This window comes from Syngnathus scovelli, chromosome 16 (genome assembly GCF_024217435.2).
Source record: "Syngnathus scovelli strain Florida chromosome 16, RoL_Ssco_1.2, whole genome shotgun sequence".
In the NCBI taxonomy this organism is placed as follows: Eukaryota; Metazoa; Chordata; class Actinopteri; order Syngnathiformes; family Syngnathidae; genus Syngnathus; species Syngnathus scovelli.
In genome coordinates this window covers 7196889-7211753 of record NC_090862.1, presented here as the reverse complement: position 1 = coordinate 7211753, position 14865 = coordinate 7196889, and the positions used below count along the sequence as shown (strand labels likewise).

The 14865-nt window shown below is 46.1% G+C and overlaps 2 protein-coding genes across 2 annotated transcripts; both read left to right on the top strand.

Moving 5' to 3' along the window:
* The first annotated feature begins 117 nt into the window (after positions 1 to 117).
* On the top strand, positions 118 to 1476 carry gh1 (growth hormone 1). Its single transcript, XM_049744539.1, has 6 exons — positions 118 to 275; positions 348 to 484; positions 566 to 682; positions 853 to 996; positions 1097 to 1243; positions 1317 to 1476. Exons 1-6 carry the CDS (start codon positions 266 to 268, stop codon positions 1377 to 1379), a joined length of 618 nt encoding a protein of 205 aa, XP_049600496.1. The 5' UTR covers positions 118 to 265; the 3' UTR covers positions 1380 to 1476.
* Positions 1477 to 1735: 259 nt separating this feature from the next.
* Positions 1736 to 6961, top strand: cdc27 (cell division cycle 27). The gene is made up of 20 exons (XM_049744510.1): positions 1736 to 1903; positions 2917 to 2992; positions 3074 to 3221; positions 3293 to 3418; positions 3505 to 3602; positions 3700 to 3845; positions 3952 to 4172; positions 4234 to 4333; positions 4411 to 4520; positions 4587 to 4686; positions 4772 to 4952; positions 5030 to 5202; positions 5298 to 5450; positions 5524 to 5604; positions 5730 to 5857; positions 5930 to 6047; positions 6128 to 6256; positions 6348 to 6422; positions 6495 to 6624; positions 6688 to 6961. Exons 1-20 carry the CDS (start codon positions 1877 to 1879, stop codon positions 6777 to 6779), a joined length of 2412 nt encoding a protein of 803 aa, XP_049600467.1. The 5' UTR covers positions 1736 to 1876; the 3' UTR covers positions 6780 to 6961.
* Positions 6962 to 14865: the final 7904 nt, after the last annotated feature.

The window sequence follows — 14865 nt, the reverse complement described above, 5'->3', positions numbered from 1 at the left end:
TCACATTCATGTGTGATGTCACTCCAAAAAGACTTATTTCTTATCTTATGTTATGTTCCTTAATGTTCACCTTCCCAAGTAGTTATTGGTGGATGTTTATCGAATGAATTCCGTCCTGTAAAACTGTTGTAATCGTAAATATGAGGCGTGATGTGTCATTAGCGTGGCGGTTCCATGTCCTTGCTCATACATGTAATCATGATGACTGTGCCGCTATAAATTGGCCAAGCCGCGACATCGCCGAAAAGCAAACGGACGACAAACCATGGACAAAGGTATGACGGCCTCTCAAGGTCAACCTTTCCCCTCGTAATTGTCTTGCAATTCCAATTTCTTTTACTTTTCAGTTGTTCTCTTCCTGTCGCTCGTGACGCTGGCCGCCGTCTCCTCCCAGCCGATGACGGACAGCCAGCGAGTGTTCGCCATCGCCGTGAGTCGAGTGCAACACCTCCACCTGCTCGCCCAGAGACTCTTTTCGGACTTTGTGAGTGTCGCTGACAGTAGTGCTAAGCCGCCATTTTGTCTGTTCCTGTTTGAATGTGTTTTGTTTTTTTTTTTTCCGTAGGAGGGTTCCCTGCAAATGGAAGATCAGCGTCAGCTCAACAAAGTCTTCCTGCAGGATTTCTGCAACTCCGATTACATCATCAGTCCCCTCGACAAGCACGAAACGCAACGAAGCTCGGTCATTGGGCAAAACCACAACTAAGTCTTTTCTCAAGCCTCTTTCACAAGCTCTTCAATCCTTTTCACCAATTTTATGAATTCACTCTGCAACTTGGACCAGACGTCCAAATTTGTCTGGACACATCTTGTTGTTGAACAAATGAAAATAACTGATTGTACTGGGTCTAGGTTCTGAAGCTGTTGTCCATCTCCTATCGTCTGGTGGAATCATGGGAATTTCCCAGCCGATCCCTCTCTGGCGGTTCTGCTCCAAGGAATCAGGTTTCTTCAAAACTGTCTGAGCTGAAGATGGGAATCCTCCTGCTGATTCGGGTGAAAACACAAACACGTACACGCGCGCGCACACACATGCACATTAGCAAGTGTGGTCTTCAGGGAGGACAATCTTGAAAGGAATTGGCTTTTCATTCAGGACAATCAGGAAGGAGCTGAGATGTTTTCTGACAGCTCCGCCCTCCAACTGGCGCCCTACGGGAACTATTATGAAAGTGTGACGGATGATGAGTCCTTGGGACGAATGTACGAACTGCTGGCGTGCTTCAAGAAGGACATGCACAAGGTCTGTCCACAAATGAGTGTGTTTGTGTCTTTGTAAGAATGACATGAACAATTTTATATTTGTATATCTGCAGGTGGAGACGTACCTGACAGTTGCCAAATGTCGACTCTCACCAGAGGCCAACTGTACTCTGTAGACCTGCCTTCTCTCAGTTAGCATCTTGTTGGCCCGTATTGTCAATTTGACATGCAACTCAAGTCATGTGGTGAAATAAAAGTGTTTGTGCTCTTGCAGTTTGTTGTGGTTTTATGAAAACCCTAAAAAGGTCAACTATGAGAGCTGTGATGCTTACTGTCAGCCATAGTATGAAAAAAATTGATTGTTCATAATGTTAAATAGTTGGCGTGTTTCTATTTGTTGTTTCATTGAACAAAAATCTACCAGTGTGGTCAAATACCACTGAGGACAAAAACACTACGCGCATCGTTCCGATTAACAACCTCGGTGAGGGTCGTTCTCCCTGCAGCCACTAGAGGACGCCAACAACTTCCTTTTCTTTGCACCACTTCCGGTCTGCTCTCCGCTCGTGTTCGGCATTCTTCGGCTGAGTTCGGCCGCTAACGGTCGGAATGTTCAAATCCTGCCGCAGACGGAGGTGAAGAAGAAAGAAACGGCTGGAAAGACAGCGACGGAATGACGGTGCTGCAGGAGCCCGTCCAGGTAAGAACAAAAGCCACCTTTGGTTACACTGTCCGGCCGATCGGACGGGTGGAGGACGCTCATTCGCTTGCTCGAGGCCTGCCGCTGGTCTTCCGCGTCCCGGCGGCCTCAGCTGCCCCTCCAGTCCGCCCGAGGGTGTGCGTTTTCGGGCCGCACGGGGACAGGCCTCCCATCTCTACAACGACTGCGAGGAGCCGCTTGCTTCTCTTGCAAGCCGTTTTTTTCCCCCGCATTTGCACCTAAAGCAAATGTCACAAAGGTCAAGCGCCAATGTGAACTGCGAGACTTGCAAATGTTTTACGGCTGGAGGAATAGAGTTGACGAAAGACTGCGAGGAAAGGGAGAACAGGACAAGTCCGTCGAATTGACGTTCACGTTGCCGGGGAACAAATGAGGCCAGAGCGAGGACAGCATGAGGAAAAATAAGTGTGTATTTACTGCTCGCAAATGTTTAATTTGACACCGAGACGAGTCGCTAACGCGGCTGCTGTGCTAGCTGTTGTCGTCGCAGCTAACGCGTCGAAAAGCATTTCTGCAGGCTCGCCTGCTGAAATGGTTTGCAAGTGTTAATGACAGTTGTACAGTTTGTCTTTCAGTGGATATTTTGGACGAACAAGTGGAAGAAATTTAAAATGGCCTCACTACCGGCGAGCATCTTGATGCCTGTTAGCATCGGAGCTAGCAGCTGCTTAGCTTCCGTGTCCGAATTAGGGAGAACTTGGTTACATTTGTTATATTTCTATTCCGTCTGCTTGAACTGAAACATGACGACGTAGATTGTGAACAAATATCATGTTCACGCTCAACATGATCACCGTATGTTGCCTTCGTTAGACGATGTTGATGGGTTTCCTAAGTGGCATCTTCCCATCCATTATCTGAGCCGCGTTCCATCATGGTATATGCTTGCTGAATGTGTTAGCAACAGTGCTGTCATTCCAGGTGATGACATCACTCTGTCGCATGCTTGTTTGATTCTGCTCCAATGAACGTGTGTGTGTGTGTGTGTCCAGGCTGCAGTGTGGCAAGCACTCAACCACTACGCTTACCTGGATGCCGTGTTCCTTGCCGAGAGATTGTACGCTGAAGGTAACGTTTGTGCGTGACACTGGCTTGGGTAATCATTTGTTTGTGAGCGACACTGAGCCCATGTCCTGTGTGCCCTGTCAGTGAGGTCGGAGGAGGCGCTATACCTTTTGGCGACATGCTACTATCGATCGGGGAAGCCTTACAAGGCGTACCGACTGCTGAAGGCTCACAGTTCGTCCACGCCACAGGTGCGCTTCCTGTTGGCCAAGTGCTGCGTGGAGCTCAGCAAGTAAGTAACGCAAAGCGAGGAGTCAACTCAAAGTGGGACAGGACGTGATGCCATTTTTGCTGGCGTGCCAGATTGGCGGAAGGCGAGCAGGTTCTCATCGGCGGCGTGCTCAACAAACAGAAGACTCAAGATGACCTGGTCACAGAGTTCGGCGACTCAGCGTCCTTCACACTCTCGCTGCTGGGACATATTTACTGGTGAGGTGACCCCATGACCTCGCTTGGCCTCGGCTGCCTATTTGTCTCACCTGCCCTTCTGTCTGTCTGTCTGTCTGTCTGAGCAGCAAAACGGATCGTGCCGCTAAAGGTGCAGAGTGCTTCCAGAGAAGCTTGTCGCTCAACCCGTTCCTGTGGTCGCCTTTCCAGAACCTTTGTCTCCTAGGTAACGCCTTTCCACCCGACGCAAGCGCAGACTTTTCTTGAACTTTTGCACCCCTGTCTCATTGTACTTTTCCCGCTGCGGATTTGGACTGTCTCAGGAGACAAAGCGGATGCGGATCAGGTCTTCAGATTGTCCTCTTTGCAGCATTGCCCAGTAGCCCAAGTCCCGACTTCTGTGAGCTCAGCACAGAACTCCTCGCATCGGCTGGAAACTGCTTTCATGGAGACGCCGCAGCACACACTGGTACTTTTATTTCTTTTTCCAAAATGTTTCTCTCTCTTTCTGTTTTTGTTTTGCAAGCCGCTTTGGAAAGGTGTCAACGTCGTTGTTGTTCCCTCTGCTTCTTCAGGAGCTAAATCGTTTGAATTTAGAATCGTCAAGCGGGAAGCAGTCATCTGATTTGTCGATCTCCTACATCGACTCGTCCCTCATCTCGCCGGAGACGGGGTCCTTGTTGGGAAATCCCGTCTCCCTTGGGTCAGCTGGCTCCTTGTTGGCCAAACAGAACAAGCCCAAGAGTGGGCGGAGCTTACTTGGAGGACCCACTGCGCTCAGCCCGCTCACACCCAGGTGAGTGCCTGCGCACTGTATGTCCCTTCTTCCCTCATGCTGACTGTGCTTCTTTGGCTAGCTTTGGCATCTTGCCACTGGAGCCCAGTCCGGGCGACCCAACATATTTGCAGAACTATTCGACCAGCATGGAAACCCAATCCACAGCCTCCAGCAAGAAGGTAGCGAGCCTCGATTGATGCCGTCTTCCAGATGCCTCCAGGTCAGACATGTGAGAGAATTTCTTGTGCTCTGTCAGACTGTGTCCAGGATGAGCCAGTCCAAGTCGGTCTTCAGCCAGAGCGGGAACAGTCGAGATGTTCTCCCCATCCCCTTCAACCCGTCGCAGACCTCGGCCCCCCACACCAGGTAGCCGCTGTTGCCCCTGTTTGTCGTCTCCCACCGGCTAATGTCCTCTTGCCTCTTGCGTGGCAGCGGTTCCCCTCAAGTGCTCAGTCCCAGCATGTCAGCCCCTCCCAACATTCAACCCAGAAGAAGCTCCCGACTCTTCACCAGCGCCAGCTCCACTGCCAAGGTATCACGCACTTGGACAACTTCTTTCCGGAATTCGGGGATAACGAACGAGCTTCTGAAGACAGACGGTGACTTTGCTCCTGCAGGAGAACAGCAAGAAGTTAAAGATGAAGTTCCCCACCAAGATTCCCAACAGGAAAACCAAATGTAAATCCACCAAGACGGCAAACAGCGGCAACTTGAACGAGAGCCTGGACATCCTCCGCCTGGATCCGAGTCTGAGTCTGTCTGAGGCCAAGGTGCCGCAGCACCAGAGAGCCGCCGCAGGTAACGTTCGCTCAAATACGCCGCCGTTGTCACTCGGCGGCGCGCTCAAATGAATCGGTTTGCCACCGCGTCTCCAGACGGCGTGCTGGCCCTGCTCCGGGAGCTGGGGCGCGGCTACCAGGCGCTGTGCTCGTACAACTGTCGAGAAGCCATCGCCATCCTCACCTCCCTCCCGCCGCAGCACTACAACACGGGCTGGGTCCTCACGCACATCGGCCGGGCCTACTTCGAGCTGGCCGAGTACACGCAGGTGAGAAGTGCCCCGTGGCGCATCCGCAAAATCTTAAACCAGATAAACGAAATTGCCGCCGTGTTGACATGAGCGCCCCCTTGCTGTGTGCCTAGGCGGAGCGTCTGTTCAGTGAAGTGCGCAGGATGGAGTCGTACAGGGTAGAGGGCATGGAGATCTACTCCACCACCTTGTGGCACTTGCAGAAGGATGTCGCCCTGTCGGCTTTGTCCAAAGACCTGACAGACATGGACAAGAACTGCCCCGAGGTCTCGCTCGTCTCCTCATCCCTCGGACAGCCGCGCCGGAAGTGTCCTCACCGGGTCTCTTGTGTCCTCGCAGGCCTGGTGTGTGGCGGGAAACTGTTTCAGCCTGCAGAGGGAGCACGACATCGCCATTAAGTTCTTTCAGAGAGCCATCCAGGTGAGCGCCTGTTGCCGCGGTTACGGTCGGAGTCCACGGCCGACCTGACGTCACTCACAAAGCAGATTTTGGTTGATAGAAGCCGTTTAAGTGGTTAAAGGAATCATGCGGTGTTTCCCGTTTAGGTGGATCCCAGCTTCGCGTACGCCTATACGCTATTGGGCCACGAGTTTGTCGTGACGGAGGAGCTGGAGCGAGCGCTGGCTTGTTTCCGCAACGCCATCCGAGTCAGCAACAGACACTACAACGCATGGTAATGTGAAGGACGGTACAGAGAACGTCGCGCCGCCGAGAACCTAGCGTATAACGTCTCGTGACGCCGCAGGTACGGTCTGGGGATGATCTACTTCAAGCAGGAGAAGTTCAACTTGGCGGAAATCCACTTCCGGAAAGCACTCAGCATTAATCCTCAGAGCTCCGTGCTGCTCTGCCACGTGGGAGTGGTACGTCGGCTGCCCCAGCCAAAGAGTGCCCAAGCGGGCGGCGTCTTGCTGCGTCCAAAATAATAAAGGAACTATTGCAGGTGCAGCACGCCCTGAAGAAGTCCGACGCGGCTCTCGAGACGTTGAACAAAGCGATCGGGATCGACCCGAAGAATCCTCTCTGCAAGTTCCACCGAGCGTCCATCCTCTTTGCCAACGACAAGTACAAGGTAGCGCGTCTCAGCCAGACGACTTCAACTAAAATCGTTGCGACCCAAAGATCTAAGAGCACTTTGTGTTTGTTGGTTTGTGTGCATGCAGGCGGCTCTTCAAGAGCTGGAGGAGTTGAAGCAGATAGTTCCCAAAGAGTCGCTGGTTTATTTTCTCATCGGCAAGGTAAGGCTGCACACGTTGCAGTCCAGCGTGAGGAGCGTTTCGTGTTTTCATTTGTGTGTTTGCGTCCTTCAGGTGTACAAGAAACTGGGTCAGACTCACCTGGCACTCATGAACTTCAGCTGGGCCATGGATCTGGACCCCAAAGGCGCAAACAACCAGATCAAAGAAGCCATCGATAAAAGATACTTGCCCGAGGATGAAGGTACGCGCCCGTGGGATGTATGACATCGTCTTCATCATCATCATCATCACGCTTGTCTTTCAGCCGCGGTGGAGGCAGATGACAGTCAGGACAGCAGCGTCATGACGGACGCCGACGACTCGCTGCTTCACACAGCCGAAAGTGACGTCCTTTAACCCCGCCGCGTTCTCCCGTGAATCCGTACTTATGTTGCGATTGGTTGAAGCAGACTGTGCTGCTGTTGAGCTCCCCCCCCCCTTTGTCGTTCAACACAATCTCTGATACAAGAGGTGTTTTTTTTATGTTCTTTTTATCATAGTTATGGAAATTAATCAATAAATGTTTCATCCAAAAGTCACTGGGACTGCTTCTTTTTTGAACGCTTCAAGTTAAACGTGCATATGGAACTAGGTTTGTTTGCGGTCGATCACCACAAATAAAATAACTGCTGTGGCACATTTTCAGTGAAGCTGGTGGACCTTGTGTGATAAATTTTGCATGTGAAATGCAGGTACTAACTTTGTCCACTTGGGGTTCCCATTGTCACATTCTAATCTGTAGTCTCGCAGTCTATAACAGTTGATTCCTTCCAAATATCTTTCTTATCGCATTTATCCAAAATCAAATTTGCGATTGCATGTGTCAAGGCCTCAATGTTTATTTGAATAAAATGTGAATAAACTTGTCTTTTTACTTAAGACAAAATGGTGGGTGAAAGGAGAGCAATTGACAAGTATAGTTAACATACGGCTCTTGCACTAAAGTTCTAAGTCAGCAAGATTTAAATGACTTAATTGCATTGGCATGGGAAAACTCTTATTTTGAAACCCATAGACCCTTTTCCGTCATTTCAAGGTGCGCGAGCCTAATTGGAGCGAAACGTTATTTTGCAGGCAGTTCGGATGGGAATTGTTTTGTTTGGAATAATTTCAAACGTCATTTTGCAGTCAGTTTGGATGGGAATTGTTTTGTTTGGAATAATTTCAAACAATATAGCTATACGTAGCTATTGTGTGTAGTCCCAAATCAGAGTAGAAAGTGTTGTTTTTTTTTTAATCAAATCCTAAAGGAAACAGGCCGTTTCAAAAACTGGAAGAGCCAGTGTCCACATTAAATACAAATACTGGTTGAGGACAAAAACGCTTTGGCAGTGCGTCTTTTATATCTGGTAAGTCATCGTGGCCATTTGGTTTAACTTCTGGCTTGGAATGTGAATTGTGAAATAATGACAAGGTTGTTTGCTATCTGAAACGAGTAACCGGATATTTTCTCAAAATATGTAGTGACATCAACTGAGGGAAGAGGGAGACAAAGTCCAAAATGTTTGCAAAAACAAAAGGTTCAGCCGTGCTCAAAACAACACAAAACATCACAATAAGATATTACCAAAAAAAAAAAAAAAAAAAAAAATACAACAAAAATCCACACCAAAAAAAATTAACAAAAAAGGATTAGGTTTGGGTTGGCCTAAAAATAAAATCCAATATTTTCTTTCCCAAAAATCCCATTTCTATAATTAACATTTTTTTCCACCCAATAAGGACAGAAGAGGCTTTGTTTTTTTTTTCCTCTGAATGTCGGTGGTCCGATGTAATAAACGGTAGGCTGGCGGTTAGTCATTTGTTGCTTTCAAAACATCCTCAACATCAAAAGTTTGAATTAAATGTGGCTTTCTCATTACTCGTTGCCAATGTCACAAAGCAGATGTTTTTCTTTGGGGTGAGTGAATAGAACATCACAAGTGTTTTGTTTAGCATGCAGGCTCTTGCCACAGTTGTCTTGTTAGACACGTGCCACGTGATTCAAGTAGCATGCAAATCCTTGGCCCTTTTTCTACACGTGCTCGTCCAATTATTGATTGTTCATTTCTTTTCCTGGTCTTCCTGGTGTCAATTAGGAGATTGTTTTGCTCAGGCGTACAGATGACCTTCTTTTAGGAAACTGAAAAGTCACAGCTTCGTTTTAGCCATGCCTGAAAAAAAAATCAATAAATAAGCGTTGAACGCTATAATCGAGTATTGAGCATACTTCTCAGTCGTTGCGCATTTTCACAACAATTATCTTAACACGTATTGCGTATTTGAAAAACAATCTCTGAATTTGTTTGCTCGGATCCTTCCAAATATTCATCTTGACATCAGCGAATGGATGCCAGATGCTCAACGTAGGTTGAGGAGGACATTTGATGTATATTAGCAACGAAGGCGCATTTTGAGCACGGCTCAAGATGCTCCCTTTGCCACTTTTGGCCCTTTTTTGGAGAAGTCTCGACTCAGGGAGAGTGGCTTGACACGCTGATGTCAAGAGCAAGGATCCCCAAAATGAATTCGAAACATGTGCCAGGCACATGCTGTCGCACGTGTACGCAAACACACATGGCAGACAACACTTGACAGACTTGAAGCTTTGATGAGACGTTTATGTGCAATGCTTTCTAGTAGCTCGTTCGGTGATTGAAAGAAAAATATATGGAAGGCGTCTTTGAGGAGTATCAATCAGTGCCATTTGAATGTTTATTATTGATTATTGGAAGAATGGAAATCACACACACGACGTTGGCTGAATGTTAAAGCAGCCCAGTGTGAGGAGGAAAAAAAAGGGTTAGCAATTTCAGAGTTATTGTATTTTACTTGCCATGTTTTGTGTCTCTCATCTGCTTTGGTTTACTTACGTAGTCAAGCTAGCATTAGCGTTAGCCGCAGTTTTGCTCAGAAGGCCGTCACTGGAAAAAGTAGTCAAGCTAGCATTAGCCGCAGTTTTGCTCAGAAGGCCTTCACTGGAAAAAGTAGTCACATAAAATAGTTGGAGGAAACTCGCTGAAGAAATCAAAGTAACTTTATTATGATCAGAGTTTGGTAGTTATCTGGAATGGACAAATTCCAGAAGCATTAGCATTTGTGTCTTTGAGTGATTTCAGTTTCCCTAAGTGAGTTGTTTTCACACCGGCAAAATGTTAAGGGCTTGCAAATGAATAGCCTGCAGCAAATGAAGGTCATGGCAGGGATTCATCTGTTGCTTGGTTATTGACACCAGCTCAATAGGGCAGCCCGAGCCCGGCCAGGTGTGCCGGTGTGAGAAGAAGAACGAGGGCCAATCGGGTTTCATCACTGAAGTCGTTCCAAAGTACGGCAAAAGTGGCGATTAGGAAAGACGAGGGTCGAGATGCCGAAAAGTCCGTAAGAAGGCTTCCTCGGGAACATATTCTGCTCTTGGCATGTGATGAAATACTTTGCGTGTGTTTTTCATTTTTGCTTTTAAAAGTCTATCCATAGTTAATAATACCTCGCCCGCACGTGGATGACAAATTTCCACTCTGATTTCTTACCTGATTGGACTTGTATAGTCTTTTCTTTTCATCTGGATGAAATGTTGCCTCTGAGTGAAAATTCATTTTCCATTTTGAGCCGTATGGTTCATTTATGACGAGACCAGAGGCAGGAATTTCAAATTGAATCAAGCGTCGGAGCACCTACAGCTTCTGTGATTGATCGTACGCACGTGCCCGAGCGACTATGTCATGTGACACGGCTGTACTTTTTTGTTCGGTGACTCTCTGAGCTAGTGACATGACCTACCTGCGCAGCAAATGTGTATATTGAGCCTCGGCGTTCACGTGCGAATGTTCCCGCGCTCTTGATTGAGGCTGATTAACGAGTTCAGTAGTATTAGTATGTCAGTGAGAGCAGCCGGCTCACGTGTCCGCTCGCCGTGTTTGTCATCTTAGCCTCAGATCGAACGTTAAAGAATCACTAATGAGAATTTTGCTGCCGCCGGTGTCCAGGTTTAGCCCCCGTCTTTGGAAGATATTGACGTAATGGGGAGAATTATGATCATTATAAACCGATAAGCTTCTTAACGAGAGGAGATGACGTGATGTTTGTACTGGTTTTCCTCGTCTGTTCTTTTGCCCGGTAGCCTACGCAAAATTGCTCATCGCAGGTCATAAATGGTGGCCCTCAAGGTTAAGATGAATATCCTCTTTTATTTGTCGCTGTCATGCGAGCGTTAGCGCTAACGCGTTAGCGTCATCGTTACATAAGAAAGACCCCAATTAAGTTTGTAAATGCCAGCAATCTTGGAGCAGCTACCTACGGGAAGGTTCGACAGAAAGTACTGACCTTTGGGAAGATATGATGAATGTGGCACAATATATGACGCTAACTTCAGAAATAATAGGAATGATGTCCGGAACTGATGACTTGCGTAAGGCGGATTACGTGGAGACAGTAAAGTTATTGATGTCGCCATAGCTGATCCATGGGAACATCTTGTACGAAAACAAATCAGAGAAATTCCTTGTGTTTTTGCATACATGGCCATTAAAGATGATTTTGATTGTGATCTAAAGAAAGAAAAAGTCTTGAGTGCCAGAGAGAAAAATCCCTGGCCACCAGACAGACCCGCACGTGACAAACCCAGTTATCAAGCGGTGCTTTTATTCCCGTTGCTATTTCACTTGGCGCTGAGATGTGGAAAGGTCTTAAGAGGGTCATTTGTTGAAACTAGAAAAGCTTTTCATTTCTTCACTGATTTATTTTCTATCCCAGGTAGTGAGGAAAAACAACAGCTTCACGACACGTGATCTATGAAAATTTCTTTCTTTAGCATCATCACGACCTCCAAGATGGTCATTGTTCTCCATTACAATATGTCAGTGAGTTAATGTCATGAAGTTTTTTTTTCCCACCATGGGCATGATTTCAAATCTCATTAGGCCCATTTGACATGAAACAATTTGACACGAAGCATTTTGACACGAAGCAGATTGCAATTGCGAGGATAAACACGGGCGGCAGAAATTGTGAGTCAGTGCGAGTGTGCTCGATCGTTCGGCACGTGTCCACATGTGTGAGCTGGAGATCACGACGTCAGCTGTTGGTTACACCGTCACTTTCATGTATTCAAGCACCCTGGTGCCTCACCACAATGGAAGGAAAAGAGCCCACGCTAGCTTGGCGGTGAATGTGCTCTCACTCGCCAAGTTAAGCGGAAGAAAAGCAAGATTAACTTCAACTTTATTTACTAGCTTGTTTACTTTATATAATATTAACCTTGATAGCGAGCACACCGGTCCACATGTAGCAAACATTAGCGTCGCATTGACGGCCATTTTCTCACAGGCCGCCGCATTCCTTATGATGACAGGAATCTTCCACAGTTGCGAATCAGTTCGCTCCAGTTGGCCCGTGCGAAATTGCTCACCCCCTCCAATGACCATACTAAGGGACACAACTGCTGTACAAGAAGTACCGACGATGATATCAGAAGCTAAAACAAGCACGATGGCTAATTGTCGGGTCATGTGACCGTAATTGTGACGTTAAGTGTACATTTAGAGAGTAGCCGATGTACTCTGTTTCTCGGAAAGCCAGTAAGAAGAATGTGAGGACCCTGTTAAAATGTGAGTCGTGCGTTCAACGCAATGATGTAGCCTAGCTTAATAATAATTTATTTTGAATAGCACGTGCTGCTCTATGTTGTAATAACAAATAAGTTCTAAAACTAAGCAGCCTTCTTGTGTCTGTTATGCAGCCGTGTTTTTCTCTTGCTGCCACTGAAGCTTTGATTTTCCACATTCTATTTCAATTTCAAGCAGTTGATGCGCTGTGCAGTTCGCTCCGTTTGCGTCAATGTTCCAAGGATTCCACGAACGACTCTTCCATTTCTTGTCAATTGTGTGAAGAAAACCCCCTCAAACTGAGTTGTATTTGTTCTGATATTGTGGGAAAAATCAATTTCCGTTAAAAGTGTCCAATGGCGGGGGTTGTTTATAGTTTACTATTGTATGTTAGCATTAAGCTAGCAGAGGTTGTGGCTGTTGTAATAAACATGATTCTCTTTGTTTTAAATTCGACAGTAACATTCAGCCAAGGGTGGTACTAAGCATCTTAAAACCTGTTTTTGAGATTATTATTGTTATTATTATTGTCAGATTGAAATCAGCAACACTACCTGTTCTCTAAAAGAAATTTTTCAATTTTAGACCACCTGCCACTTGTTCATTTGCACATAAATGGAATCAGCCATCTGTCAAAGATGGACAAAGATATCCATCTAAATGAAGGCGTAGGCAGAACAGATAGATCATTGTTCACGATATTATTCATCTTTATATATTTGTGTTCGGGGATTAAAAAAGATGAGAGCTGACGGTGCAGTCTTGCACATTAGCTGCTCATTTATTTAACATCCTTTAAAGAATATATGAGTAAGCGTGCTGAATTCAAACAAGAACAAAGTGTAGTATATGTTGTACGCTGTGGACCGAGGGCACTGGTGGAAAAAGAACTGTTGGAAACCAGAACACACAAGAGTGAAGACACACACGCTCACAAGCCAGCTTGTTTTGCCTGCGTAGCGAGAAGAGAGAGAACAGCTTGTCCGATGTGTGTGTGGTTGTGCTCGTTGGTGTGTGTGTGTGTCTCCTTCCTAACCTTTTCCATTGACGGCTCCATAATTAAGCCAAGCTGTACCGAGGCGAGAGCGTTCTTTTAATATTTGCCTGCAATGCAAAATATGGAGAAAAAGATTTCCGATACTTGACTTGTATTTATACCCCTCCTTGGTCCTATTTGTTGCATCGTAGAGGCGCTACTGTCAATTTTTTAAAATGGACAGTTCACTTGACATAACACGGAGAACGCCAATTATATCACGAACTGAAAATCTATCTGCAGTCGACTCATGGAAAAGTGATGTTTACACTCAAAAGCAGCACCTCATCAATCCTGCTTTCGGACCAGAGTCGTTTTATGCATTATGCAACAAATATCACCTTACACATGGTTTTGTGTATATGTAGTTATGGGTCAGTCGGTCCATGAACAATAAATACGCCAGCGGGCCTCATCGTCAACACCTGCTGCCGTAACGTTGTGCTCAGTTTTGTTCCCCGGCTTTCCTTTTCTCTCTCGCTGTGAAATAAAAATGACCAATTTTATGTTTTTAAGCTCTTTTCTCATCGTTAGCATCTACGCTAATTAAAATTGCTCACATGACGAAGCAAGGCTAAAACCAGACTTTGCCGAAGGCGAGTGACAACGCATGGCACCGTGTTGATTAAAATGTCATCTCGTTGCATTTTTAGCGCTTGATTACGGCTCATTAGCGAGCTCCGCTGCTAATTGTTATGGTACATTTTGTCCGTGCAAAAAAGATCGCGCCCAAGCCGGTCACCTGGTAGACGGACCGTCGCACACGGAGTTACACAAGTGTTCACAGGAGTATGTGTTCTGTTCTACATTTGTGCGTCTCAAGGCTGATATTGTCAATGTTGTCCTAAATCCGTCCTGGCCTTTTGACAAGTACATTATCTCCAGGACACAATGTGGCTGTCACACTACTTGAGTCCATTGGTTGTGGGCCAACTTAAAAAAATTAACCTTCAATGAGCAAAAGTAAAGTTCTTAACTGCTATGTAATTTACGGGCACACAATGTTTCAAACGCTTCACACGTCAGGCCGAGACAGAAGCTATTTTCATTTTATTTTTCCTTTCAAACCCAGCGACTATTGGTGCTTTTCACAAAGCGAAAGGGCAAACCAAGTAATTGGATGCCTAGTGATGGCAGAGTCTGCTCTGACTCATAAAGTACTTGCCAGACAATGGCCGCTGTCTCCTGTGCCGTAACAGAGGTGGAATAAAAATACAGTGGTGTCTTGAGATATAAAGTGTAACTAAAAACATTTGCATCTCAAATCACCTTTGCCTCTTGAAATAGATGAAAATGCCATTTATCAGTTTCAGCCTCCTCTCCAAAAACATACACAAACAATCAAAAAATAAAAACAGCACATTAACGACTCGAATATTTGTTTTCCTTAATTCGGTGGACTGCTGCTACTGGTGTGCACACCTTTGCCACCAGGGGGCATTGTACACACACACACTGTAGCGTTTCTTAACGTTTGTTATCTTGTTTGTATACATGTGTTGCTCCACCATTTGTGTTCAAATCTTCAACCACTACATACAGCAAAATCCAGGTTTACCTGGCAATGATGAAATAACTAGTGCCCTTAATCTTTTGAAATGACAAAAAAGTAATTTTATCTCTTTTGTACTATCTAGAGCAGGGGTGTCAAACTCATTTTTTTCGCGGGCCGCACTGTCGTCATAGCTTCTTTCAGAGGGCCATTATGACTGTCGACCCAAGTAAATGTATGAGCACCTCATTAAATACAGTAAAAGCTACAAAACAAACTGACAAATAACTCGTTTTCAAATCAGACGAGTAAAAACTGATCAAATATTTAAAAAAA